The sequence below is a fragment of the Suncus etruscus genome, chromosome 10, assembly GCF_024139225.1.
Source record: "Suncus etruscus isolate mSunEtr1 chromosome 10, mSunEtr1.pri.cur, whole genome shotgun sequence".
Lineage (NCBI taxonomy): Eukaryota > Metazoa > Chordata > Mammalia > Eulipotyphla > Soricidae > Suncus > Suncus etruscus.
The window spans coordinates 66,489,264-66,503,184 of record NC_064857.1 but is presented as its reverse complement, the minus strand read 5'-3'; the positions used below and the strand labels follow the sequence as shown (position 1 = coordinate 66,503,184).

Genomic DNA, 13,921 nt, shown 5'->3' with positions numbered 1-13,921 from the left:
CAGAGCAGTATTAGGGACACCCCTGGGGGGAGTTTACTTCCTGGTGTTGCTGCAGGAAACTGCTAGTTCTAAGGTTGGGATCTGTGTTTTGGGGTTGAATGGTTGATATTTGGTCACATGAGGTCTAAGTCGAGTCCCATGACATATCAGGGTGGTAGGCACCCCTGTATTATAAAATTTATGGGTTCTTATCCCTAGTAGATAAGAACTTATTTCAATACATAAGGTCTCCCCATTTTAGTGTTCCTATGCAAAGAAGGAATGATGCCATATTATATCATTAGTGAATTTAGGGGTAAAAATGACAAGCTATACAATCTCTGTGCCCTGATTTTGACCTGTGCTTTTATCCCAAGCAAGACTTTTCTACAAGAATTTGTACTAAGCAGAATCCAAACAAGGAGGCTACCTTTACATTTGGAAATAAACACACTAAGATGTATACCGTTAAGGAATTAAACATAGAAAAAATATAGCTATCCCCATTAAGTCTTTTCTGATAGTCCTAGGAGGGGATGAGACCCAGGATACATATTCATCCCATACTGTAGTCTTGTTGAGTCTGAGAAATCTTTTGCAGCAGGAAGGAATCAGGTAGTGTCCTGAGTTGGAGGGTCCCTCTGGAGCTGAGTCCGGTATCATGCAACAATCTTCATTGAGCAGGGGTGGGAGAAAAAAGGCTGCATAGAATGAGTTAACAGGAGTAGTGATTGCAGTTTCTTGCAGTGGAAAGAGATGGGGGATTGAAAGGGTGTTTTTTTGTTTTGGGAGCCAAGTGGTAGCTTACTGAGTCAGGGGGGTGAATCTTGATTCCTAAAGAGTTAAGAACTGAGAGTACAGAGGGTTAAATACGGAGAGATAATGGACCAGAATTAAGGGGGTGAGAGGATAGAAGGAGTTCTGAATGGGGTGGGACTGGAGGAGGGATAATATATAACAGGGCTATATATAATATGGGTATGGATTATTTACAACATAGATTAGGCAAACATAGAGGAGTCCACTGCATACAAACTCATGTTCTCTTACAGACAGACTTTAGAGATCTATTCATAGGTTTTAGTTGAAGGCCCGTCTGACCCTTGTGAGGTGGGTCACAGTGCTTAAAATAATTGAATTAAGAAAAAAAATAAGTAATATATTAAAAAAGAAGGAAGAAGAAAGAGAGAAGAAAAAATAAATTAAGAAAAATAAATTGGGCTGACACATTGGAAGGAAAAGGTTTTCTAATTTATAGGCACTTCATCAATAGCAAGATGAACTTTGCTAAATTAGAGTCTTCAGGAAACATGTACTTATTTTTAAGAACTATTTTAAGCTATGTGCAGTTTCCCATGATCTCAGATGATAAGCTCTATGAAATGTAATAACTAAAATTTAGGTATCTCCAATTGATGTTTGGGAATGTATTTCCTTTTCTCTTTCTCATGCAGTACTTGGCATGAAATGGATTCTATCAATACAGCAAACACTGAATTTTGCCTTGATGTGTTCAAAGAGCTAAACAGTAACAATACGGGAGAAAACATCTTTTTTTCCCCGCTGAGTTTGCTTTATGCTTTAAGTATGATCCTTCTTGGAGCCAGAGGAAACAGCGCCCAGCAGATGGAAAAGGTATGGAAGGAATGTTGGGGTTCCCCACAGCCTGAAGTTTTTTTACAGATGCCCTCCAGAGTTAAGCTTGATTATTAATATCTCTACACAAAGAAAAATATGTAATTTTTTGAGCTTGAATCTGGCTTGAAATTGGCTGCTCAGTGGTTGTCTAGTGATCATAATACGATTGCAAAATATAGCTTCTTTGGTTATCATGAATCTCTCAAAGTTACTTTTAGAATTCCTTTTTTAAACACATGTGGCACCATTATAAATATACATGTACATGTACATATATATTAATATATCTCTGGCAATGCTTAAGGAACCTTATGTGTTCTCTGGGATTGAACTTGAATCAGTTGTGTGCAAGAGAAGCAATTTACCTGCTATACTATTTCTCTGGTCTTATGGTACCATTATACTCTAGAAATGAACTTGTAATAAAAATGAGACCTTCAAGCTTAAAAAATATTCACAAGTATATTTAAACTTCAGAATTATCATCTTTAATTCACAGGTGAGAAAACTGAGGATAAAAGGGCAATTTGAAGTAGTTTTCCAATGCGTGTATTTCTTTTTGCCATGTACAAAGTTTTGAAGGTCAATTCACCAAGAATACTTATGATTATTTATCCTTTAGTCTTCATTCTATATGTTGATGCATTTTTATTTACGATTTACTTGAACTTGGATTTTACTTAATTTACCTGAACTATGATTGAGCTTGGAAAATTTGTACTGTTTTTACATGGCTTTGATGGGTGCTGCCATAGTGCAGGATCAAAACACAGTAGAAGAGGGTAAAAATGCTTTAGGGATAAGACCTCAGTCCTTGGCTTGGACTCAAAATGGTCTGGAGTCAAGATGCAAAGTCCCTATCATAGTCTGGTGATGACACTTACTTCTATGATTGCTGGAAGGATTAAGTAGTTCTAAATTTGGAATATAGCGCCACTAACTGCTCTGCAACATTATTGATCTTTATTTGAAGTAGCAAAGCTGATAACAGTTGACATTTGTAGATCTCACATTGCTTTTTGTTTTGGTTTTTAGTTTTTGGGCCACACCTGGCAATGCTCAGGGGTTACTCTTGGCTCACTCAGAAATCACTCCTGGCAGACTCAGGGAACCATATGGGATGTCGAGATTCAAACCACCATCCTTCTGCATGCAAGGCAAATGCCTTACCTCCATGCTATCTCTCCGGTCCCTCACATTGCTTTTTATGCAGACCAACTCCTCTTTCTCTTCGTAGGTGCTTCATTTTAATCATATCGCAGAAGCATTTGAACCAAAGTTGAACAGCTCCTCTCAGGTATGGATACACCAATTCTAAGTGGACAAGTATTCCTGCACAAGAACAGCACAAATTAATGGTTCAGGTTGAGATTCAGCCCTTTCTCTCTGTCCCACAAGTCACTAGTGATGGGTCCTTTATTTACACCTTTAATCTGGCTGATAATCACTGCAGAACAAGAGTTTAGCATGACGATAGCAATGCTAGCAACAAAAAAAAAAACCTCTCAAACATTTTTTCTTTTTTGGGGGGCACACCCATTGACACTTAAGGGGTTACTCCTGCCAATATGTTCAGAAATCGCTCCTGGCTTGGGATGCTGAGATCTGTCCTAGGTTAGTGCATAGCAAGGCAAATGCCCTACCACTTGTGCCACCCCTCCAGCCCCTACCTTTCAATGTACTATCATCTTTACTCAAATTTTCTTATATTATTGTAACAGAATTCACATCCTGGGTCACACTGAGATCTTCTTTAGTGAGAAAGCAACAACTGCAACTAGCTAGGCAATCCCCTGAAATTGTGGCCCTGGGCAGAGGGACAGAACCATTTCCATAGGAAGATTCTTGGCAACACAGCACATTGTGAAAAAAAAAAAGAGAAGAGCAAAAGAAATTGGGTTTCTTGATGGATTACTTGGTGATGGTACATTAATGTACACAGAGGCAGAAGGGCACAACCCTGGACTTGGAGGTGGATTTCCTTGATGAGACTCTGTGGTTGATGCATTCTGTTTTATGCTCCTTAGAGACATTTAATGATATACCAATCGCTTTGGTCATCCCATTCACATTCCTGTATCAGGAACAGGTTGGTTTTGGGTCTCTGCTCCATTTAGCTTTATGATTTATGATCTATTTAGCTCTGCCCAGTTCCCGTAATGGGCCACTTAGAGTTCCTGCCTTTGGCTACCTGGTTACCTGAGCTTAGCTATTTATTTACTTATGTTCCTAACTTTACCACCTCTTTAACAAACAATGTATTTCTAAATTCAGAGGGTACTGGGAGAGCAGAGGAAAAAACCTGCAGTTTAATCCGTTTATGCCACAGTCTGGTCTGTGTCCCACGCCGAATCTGCCAAGCCTATGTATGCGGTGTTAGAATTTTCTCTTCTTGAAATAATTACAAGTTTTTCACTCAATGTAGAGACTGAGAGAGCACTGTGGAGCTCTGCATAGAGTTTCACACTGGAAAAGAGAATCTGAGGTTTGTAATGCCCAGCTCTGGGACTTTGGTGCCTAATTTCTTTCCAGCAAAGAATTTCTGTTGCATCAAATTAAACAGAATTCCCACAGAAATAGTTGTGTATTTGATCACGACTAATTGAGAGAAATATATATATATATATATATATATATATATATATATATATATATATATATATATATATATATATATATATATATATACCTGAATAGAGAGCCACAGAATAATTGCTTCATAGAGTCCAATTTATTTTCAGAAGATTGAAGCCTATTCTTGGAGAACCATAGTTTGGGGGACTGTAGACACAGCCCTTCTGATACCCCTGAATTCTTAGCCATCTTTCAGATAACTCAAAGCTGCACTCTTAAACACAGTTATTGCTGTGAGGAACAAAGATTAGTGCTTAATCCAGTAAAGGAACGGGCTAATAGGGATAATTCTGTGCCCTCACAAACAACATAAATGGAAATAAAAACGTAGTAGTAGAGAAGAAAATGATCCTTTGTTTTGGTTTCTGGGCTACACCCAGCAGTACTCAGGAATCACTCCTGCTGGCACGGGGTAACTCTGTGATGCCAGGGATTGAACCCAGATTAGCTGTGTGCAAAGCAAGCACTTGACTTGCTGTACTATCTCTCCAGCCCAAGAAAACGTTTACTTAGGCACACAGCAGCAGAAAATGATTTGTCATCCTGAAAGACGCCCTATCCCTGTCACCAAGGAATTCTTTGTAAGCATTTCTGGGTGTAAATCACCTGTGCAGACAAAAGTAGGTGTTTTGTAATAGCTTGTCTCCGAAGTCACACAGTGCCGACATCACTGTTAGAGGAAAGTTGGAGGAGGAGAAAAATACTTCTGGTTCCAATTCTGGTCCCTTTTGAGTCCCCTGCCCTTGTGTTCAGAGGCAAATTCTACTCTTCCTGGTGATTGTTTTCACATTATTTACAACTTTCTATTGGCTAGGCATCGAACAAGGGAATAATCTTTTTTGTTTTTTTTTTTTTTTGTGCCTCAGTGCAGTCACACTGGAAGGATTCATTCAGAATTTGGAGATCTGTTCTCTCAAATCAACCAGCCAAATGCTAACTACACTCTCAGTATTGCCAGCAGACTCTATGGATCAAAGGCAGAGGCATTCAATGTGGTAAGCCTACCTGGGAAGGCAGGGAGTGGCTCTGCATTCCTGAATGCCACAATCCCTGCCTCCCTCAAATGAAGCATGAGAACACTTGCATCCTTTCCTCAGCAAGAAAAAATCAATTATTCTTTCAATCAATCAGCCTACCTACCTATCATCTATCTATCTATCTATCTATCTATCTATCTATCTATCTATCTATCTATCTATCTATCTATCTATCTATCTATCTATCTATCTATCTATCTATCATATTTCAATCATCAGTTTGGGGCCACACCTAGTGATTTTCAGAGGTTACATCTGACCTCTGTATTTAGAAATTACTCCTGACAGACTCAGGGAACCATTTTGGATGCCAGGGATTGAACCCAGGTTAACCATATGCAAGGCAAATGCCCTACCCACTGTATATCACTCTGACCCCCTACCACACTCATTGTGCTCTATTATTGAGATGAATGGTGAGCTGCCACCATCTAGTTCTTGTTTGACCAGTGATATTTCAGTGCCAGTTGAGTGAAATAAGATGAAGATCTAAAAGTCCAATGTTCTTCTATAGTTTGCGAGAAATGGCTTTTTATCATTAGAATCTGTGCAGCTTGGTTTGGTTCACCCTTGACTAAAGACATTTCAGAGGCATTTTTTTTTTGCCTTTTCTTAGAAGTATAGAAAGAGCGTGCTGAAGTCACTGAAGATGAACACACACCCAACTTGTTAACACACTTTCAGGGGAAATCGTGGGCACAGGGAGTTGAGAGGTTGAGATTCTAAAAATTGGCACAGCTTTTCCTAAAAAAAAAATAGGCCCCCAAAGTAGTAAGTTACTTATTAAACATGTTATTCAAAATTCAAATGAAGTTGAAAAAATATTGCCCACATCAGTGATTAGATTTGGAACATTGGTTTTATTTATAATGGCTTTTGGGTAGATTGCTATGTTCCATGTGAAGTCTTAACCTTTTTTAGACCTTAAACAAAGATTAGTGAATACTGTCTCTCAACTCTCCTGTTTAGGACCATTCAAGTAATTTTCTTGTTTGTTTTAGAGAGAAAAGGTTAAGTAGAGAGTGAATAGGTTTACACTTCTTTGTAATTTGTCATTTTGCTTTGAATGGCATAGAATAGAATGCCAATAATAAGACAGAAGAAATAACCAAACATTTTGAGATTTTTCTTTGGGAAAATGTCTTTATTTGCTTAAATAGATTTGTTTTCTAAAGGATTCATAGGGTAGATTGAACTGTTATGTTTTGTGCTTGGGCCATACCTAGCAGTATTTGTGTTATGCTTGGAAATTGCTCTTAGTGGTGGTAAGAGACTATCTGGTGTCATGCCAGGAATGTTAATGTATGTAAAGCACTGAGCTGTCTTTCCAGCCTCTGGATTATATTTTCAGATGTACTCAGGTGAGGTTTTTTGTAATATAATTAGTAAATTAATTGACTTTGTTTTGTTTTGGGTTCATACCCAATTGTATTCTGGGATTACTCCTAGCTCTATGATCAGGGATCACTCTTGGCAGTGCTGGGGGACCATATGTGATGTTGAGGATAAAACTCAGACAGGTCTTGAGCAAGACAAGAAATGCTGTAATATATTTCTGACTTAAGTCAAGCTGCCTTTGTCAGCATGTTATGATTCTAGAGTACACTGAATTATATAGGGTTTTATTACCCTTATTATTTTTCTATTGATGATCAATTGTCTTTTTCTTTTATAGACATATTTAAACTGCTCTGAGGAATTGTATCAAACCAGGCTGCAAACTGTTGATTTTTCACAGTCCACAGAAGAGACAAGGAAAACTATTAATGCATGGATTGAAAGTAAAACAAATGGTAAGAACGGGTCATAGAGATGTCTTCAATTTTTTTCCTACAGAGTTTTTAATGCACACATATTTTTTTACAATAACTTTTATTAATAATGTTTATTTTGACCAAAGTGGACTACAAAACATTCACAGTGGTATTTCAGGTGCATAGTGACATTGAATCAGGGGCATTCCCACCACCAATGTTGTCCTCCCTCCACTCCTGTTTCTTCCCCTCCTTTGCCCCCCAGACTGCTAGTATAAGTAGTCCCTTCTGTGTTTAGCCTATTGTAGATTAGGTATCGATTCTTTGGATTTGGTGTTCAAGAAATTTTATCCATGCTGTATTGACATACTTAGTTCCTGAGCTGCTACTAACAAGGAACTGAGAGACAGAACTCTGCCTAGGTAGGTTAGCAATGGGGTGAATGGGAAGGAACCTGATGTAGTTCTTTTTTTTTTTTAACAATCACTCATCATAAATGATCTAGGCCAAGGGACTTTCAGAAATAGAGCAATACCATTTCTATTTTGTAGATCTATTGCTAGAAATCTTGTAATTAAAGTGTATTCATTGGGAATCTACATTTCATAATTAAGTGCACCCTATATGCATTGATAAATATTTAAAAATTTGGGTTGATATAGAGGTCTTTAATCCATTTGGATTTTACCTTCACACATGATGTTAGCTGGGGGTCTAAGTTCAATTTTTTTTGCAAGTGGCTAGCCAGTTGTGCCAACACCACTTGTTGAAGAGGCTTTCTTTGCTCCATTTAGGATTTCTTGCTCTTTTATCAAAAATTAGGTGATTGTATGTCTGGGGAACATTCTCTGAGTATTCAAGCCTATTCCACTGATCTGAGGGCCTGTCTTTATCAGACCCGAAACCATAAGATATATAGAACAACACGTAGGCAAAACATTTCAGGACATTGAGACTACAGGCATATTCAAGGAGGAAACTGCACTCTCCAAGCAAGTGAAAGCAGAGATTAACAGATGGGAATATATTAAGCTGAGAAGCTTCTACACCTCAAAGGAAATAGTGCCCAGGATACAAGAGCACCCCACTAAGTGGGAGAAAGAATTCACCGAATACCCATCAGATAAGGGGCTAATCTCTAAAATATACAAGGCACTGACAGAAATTTACAAGAAAAAACATCTAATCCCATCAGAAAATGGGGAGAAGAAATGGACAGACACTTTGACAAAGAAGAAAATCAAATGGCCAAAAGACACATGAAAAAATGCTCCACATCACTAATCATCAGGGAGATGCAAATCAAAACAACTATGAGGTACCACCTCACACCACAGAGATTGGCACACATCACAAAGAATAAGAACAAACAGTGTTGGCGGGGATGTGGAGAGAAAGGAACTCTTATCCACTGCTGGTGGGAATGCCGTCTAGTTCAACCTTTATGGAAAGCAATATGGAGATTCCTCCAAAAACTGGAAATAGAGCTCCCATACAACCTAGCTGTACCACTCCTAGGAATATACCCTAGAAACACAAAAATACAATACAAAAATCTCTTCCTTACACCTATATTCATCGCAGTACTATTTACCATAGCAAGACTCTGGAAACAACCAAGATGCCCTTCAACAGACAAATGGCTAAAGAAACTGTGGTACATATACATAATGAAATATTATGCAGCTGTCAGGAGAGATGAAGTCATGAAATTTTCCTATACATGGATGTACACGGAATCTATTATGCTGAGTAAAATAAGTCAGAGAGAGAGAGAGAGAGAGAGAGAGAGAGAGAGAGAGAGAGAGAGAGAGAGAGAGAGAAAGAGAGAGAAAGAAAGACACAGAATGGTCTCACTCATTTATGGGTTTTAAGAAAAATGAAAGATATTCTTGCAATAAAAATTTTCAGACACAAAAGAGAAAAGAGCTGGAAGTTCCAGCTCATTTCATGAAGCTCACCACAAAGAGTAATGAGTTTAGTTAGAGAAATAACTACATTCTGAACTGTCCTAATAATGAGAATGTATGAGGGAAATGGAAAGTCTGTCTAGAGTACAGGCGGGGGTTGGGTGGGGAGGAGGGAGATTTGGGACATTGGAGATGGGAATGTTGCACTGGTGATGGATGGTGTTCTTTACATGACTGAAATCCAAACACAATCATGTATGTAATCAAGGTGTTTAAATAAAATAAAATATATTTAAAAAAAGGAAAAAAAATTGGGTTGAGTATTTGATGCCAAAGATGTTACTTTATTATTTAAAAAATTAATAAAAATAGTTAATGCAAAACAAGTGGAGGGAAGCATATAATGAGTCATTTTAAACCATCACTTAGCAGCATTATTAAAAAACAAGCAATGATTATTAGTTACTATTCGTCACTAAGATTCATCTTTTACCAATGCCTCTTTTCCAACAACATCTTGCCTTGGCAATTTTGGTGCAAATTTTGGATGTATTATTGTGTTTAGCTATTTTTAAAGACGGTAACATGATAACGTTGTTTGTTATCCTAAATATTAAAATTTAGTTATTTAATATTAACAGTATTCTTACATTCCTAATACTCTCATTTTTGTTGAATCAAGACCTAAATAGTATTTGTTCACTGCAACTGAATACAACTGTCCTTTAAGATTCATTTTTTGGCTTTGGGGCCACATCACACTGTGATTAGAACTTACTCCTGAATCTGTGCTCGGGAAATCACTGGGGGTGGTGGGTGAGGGAGCAGTTGGCAAGACCATATGAAGTGCTGAGAATTGAACCTGGACTGGTTGCATATAAGGGAAGTAGCCTCCCTACTGAACTATCTTTCCAGCCCAATTTCTTGCATTTTACTTTTTAAAATAAACTTTGTTTTATTAAGATAAACAAACTCAGAACTATTATTGCACATATCTGTCCTGTAATGAATGATCATAGAGTAAGTTTGGTCATATTAGTGATATCTTCATGTACCACTTCCAGGTCAGGAAAATAAGACATTCATTGTTGGGTAGGGTTCTGCTCATGGTCCCTTATGATGCCTCCCAGAAATGAACCAATCTTCTCATTCTGCCACTTTCAGACTTCTCTGATTTCTCTATTTATGTTGTTTATTATTTTGGTTCTATTTTTTGGTGCCTCGGGCAGAACCTACACTCCTAGCTACCTTTTAATTTCGTGCCATTAGATTATTAAAATCTGCATTTAACTCTTAGATCACTGTTTCATTGTGAGATTCATTTGTGTACTTATATGATGCAGATTTTTCCTTTTCACTGAGGTCTATTTTATTCTCTGGGTAAAACTAAATGGACCCTTCCAACCCTGTTTGGTGAATATTTGGGATATTTTTAGTATGGATTTATTGTGGATGGTGTTACCATCCATAAATACGTGATATGTAATGATACATAAGTTTTGGTACATATATTGTGGCAATTTTGCTGATTATGTACATTGGAATGGAATTGATCGCTTGCTATGTCTATATTTAATTTTAGCAGATGCCGTTTTATGAAGAGTTTTTCCCTTTTTACTTGTCCAAACAAATGAAATTTAGCGTTACTTTGTTTTTAATAGAATCAATTATGACTCTTTTCCTATCATGTTAATATTTATGATCACCATTTAATTTTCTTTTTCCTACTGATTTTCACTTTAAATTGCTTGCCTCCATAATATTTTGAGATAAAAATTGGATATGATTTTCATCCCTTTTACCTTTAGTACATCATTTAAGATAATATGCTTCTAAGGAGAATCAACACCATTTCACATTTTTATTTGTTTCCATCATCATGCTATTATCATAAAAATGAACTTATATTGAAATCTCATCGTTGACTCATGGCTTTTAAAAATAGATTTCTAAATATCTGTATATTTTCTATTTGTCCTTTAGTTCTTATTTTCACTTTTAGCTTAACTCTATTGTAATCTGTCATGATAAATCCAAAAAAAAAATTGACCACAAAATGCCATCTGAGCAGGGTGATTGAATCAGGAAAATTCTGGGAAGATCAAAGTGGATTTCAGATAAACAAGGCAGCTAAGAGTAGAGGGTAAAAACTACAGCAGGAGGGGAAAAAAGGGGGTTGAGTGATAACACGGCAGGTAGGATATTTGCCTTGCCTATTGCAGACCCAGGTTCAACCCCCAACATCCCATGTAGTCCCCTGAATCTGCCAGATGTGATCTCTGAGCACAGAGCTTGGACTAACACCTGAAAACTACCAGTGTGACCCAAAACCAAAACCAAAACCAAAAGATATAGAGTAAAACAGACAACCAAGCCCAGTGAAGAGTGTGGAACATTCCCTCCCCTCACACTGTATACTCTACCCCAAGACAAAGATAAATCACAGCAGAAAGTGTAGAGTAAGAACATAAGGACATTTTTACTCTCTGCACAACTAATGCAGCTTCAATATCTGTGCAATACGTACAGCAGAAGTGAGTATAACTCAGACACAGGCTATTGTGAGGTTACCCCTCCCCATTGTCCTATATTAATATCATTTAGATGGTCAGACCCACCCACACCTTGGCTGGTAGTTACAGCTAGAAACTTAGTGAGGTTCAAATTTTTTTTTTTTTTTTTGGTCTTTATTGCAGGTGCTGTGTTTTTATCTGTAATGGAAACATAAATAATGTTTGTGTTGATTCAAAGATCAAATGATTTTTGGATGCTCCTTTTTCTTTAAATGAGTATGCGTGACCACTAATAATTATTGTTTAGGTCAATTATTTCATTAAAGGTAATAAAATTTAATTATTTCAATTCTTGTGTTGCTTTTTAATAAGCCAGCATATTTACAAAACAGAAACTTCTTTTTATAATGTATTTGGTTAGGGGGCTGGAGGATTAGAGGGCAGCAGGTAGGGTGTTAGTCTTGCTTGCAGCTGACTCAAATTTAAACACCATCTGGAGTAATTCTTTAGTGTAGAGCCAGGAATAATTTGTGAGCACTGCCATTAGTAATTTTTTTGTTTTGTTTTGTTTTTTGGGCCACAACCGCCAGCGCTCAGGGGTTACTCCTGACTCTACACTCAAAAATCGCTCCTGGTAGGCTTGGGGGACCATATGGGATGCCAGAATTCTAACCACAGTCCTTCTGCATGCAAGACAAATGCCCTACCTCCATTCTATTTCCCCGACCCCTGATATTAGTAATTAATTCCTGAGTTCAAAGATAGGAATGACACCTGAGCACTGCCAGGTGTGACCTAAAAAATAAAAACAAACCAAAAAAGAAACAATAAAAGTATTTGATTACTGTAATAACAGCTGTAATTTAAATTTAAAATTAAAAATTTAAAAAATTAAAAATGTTAATTTAAAAAGATGTTAGGTTACCAATGCTACTCAAAATAATATTTTATTTTTCTTAGCTTCCTCTATAAATGGCCAGTGAGTTTTCTTTTTTAAAGTACCACTATGAATTCATAAGTTGAAACCTTTGACAAGGGCAAGCTTTATAGCCAGGACAAAGGATATTATGGCATCTTCAATTTGTAATTAGCCTTTTAAAAGAAATGGTTCTACCTTTCATGCCATTATTCAATTCTGTTATCGCAAAGGTCAAATGCAAATACCTTACCCATTCTTTTTCTATTTCAAGGAAAAGTCACAAACCTCTTTACAAAAGGCACAATTGATCCTGCCTCGGTCCTGGTCTTGGTGAACGCTATTTACTTCAAAGGGCGCTGGCAGCATCAATTTCAGGAAAGAGAGACAGTGAAAAGACCCTTTCATCTTCCAGGGGTAAGTTCCTGCTTCTTAGATCAAGATGTCCTTGGCAGAAGGCAGCCATGGTTCAAGGACAACTTAGAAAGTGGTACTGAAAACACTGGTCTGGGTTTCCTTAGATTTCTTTAAAGTGTGTGCTTTTTTTTTTTTTTTTTTCCAAAATAAATTCTAGCTTAGATTTTCTTCAGAAATGGACAGTGAGCATTTGGGTCCTAGTGAGTACGTAGGACCCAAATGCCTGGGGGAGGGGGTGAAGAAGAAACCCCTTCCTTTTCTCACTGTTCTCTCTGTGCCTTTATTGCCTAAACTAAAGTGTCTGCTTCTTTTCTTTTGTCCAGCACAAAGTATTCTGCATTCTTCTTCTAGAGTATGTACTTAGAGAGTCTCCTTAATGGCATTAAAAATTAAAGAAAAGAAATAAAAAAAGAAAGAAAAGAAAGAGAGAGAAAAGAGAAAGAGAAAGAAAGAAAAATAAGAACTAAAGAAAGAAAAGAAAGAAAGGGCAAAAAGAAAATAAAGTATTAAAAGGGTCTGTTATTGGGTCCAAGAAAGCCCATCACCTCAAATAAAGACCATGTTCCTTCAGAGAATGCAATCAGCAAATCGAATTTTATTGATCCAGAGCTCTGGGGTCCACTGTCTCCTGACTGCAGCAGGTTTGCTAGTCAAACCTTAGAGACCCAGGGCCTTTATAGTAATGCATATGAGGTTTTCAACTTCAAACATTTCATTGGTTCACACAACTGTTACAATTCAAAACAACCAATAGTACAAACAGAAAAAGGCTCAATTCCTTATCTCAACCCACCTATGAAGTCAACCACCCTTGTCCACAACCTGGTGGCCTATAAAGATATGGCCTATACCTTCCAGATAGCCCTTGGGAGGGTCCTGTTCTGGCAGAGTGAGGGGGGGAGGCTTATTTTCTTGGTAACGAAGTTACAAGGACTAGCAGGGAAAGGGAGTCTGGTTTCCCATACTATAGCTCAGAGCAGACCAGTAACAGAAGCAAAGTAGCATTAATCTCAATCTCACTCTTATTCTATACCTATTGCTCCGTCCTATGTGTTCTTGGGTTATTAATTCTCACAGTGCCCATATTGTTTTCCAATGTTTAATTTTAAATCATGTTTTCCAG

At 37.4% G+C, this 13,921-nt stretch overlaps 1 protein-coding gene across 2 annotated transcripts in view; it reads left to right on the top strand.

The window, feature by feature from the left end:
* Nucleotides 1-1,446: 1,446 nt before the first annotated feature.
* LOC126020593 (serpin B11-like) overlaps nt 1,447-13,921 on the top strand; it is an 18,226-nt gene continuing 5,751 nt past the window's right edge. The window contains exons 1-5 of one of the 2 annotated variants that reach the window (XM_049782084.1): nt 1,447-1,614; nt 2,855-2,914; nt 5,118-5,246; nt 6,964-7,081; nt 12,656-12,798. In XM_049782084.1, coding sequence (XP_049638041.1) covers nt 1,447-1,614; nt 2,855-2,914; nt 5,118-5,246; nt 6,964-7,081; nt 12,656-12,798 — 618 coding nt within the window. The remainder of the gene's footprint in view (nt 1,615-2,854; nt 2,915-5,117; nt 5,247-6,963; nt 7,082-12,655; nt 12,799-13,921) is intronic. The other variant, XM_049782085.1, reaches the window with a different exon arrangement.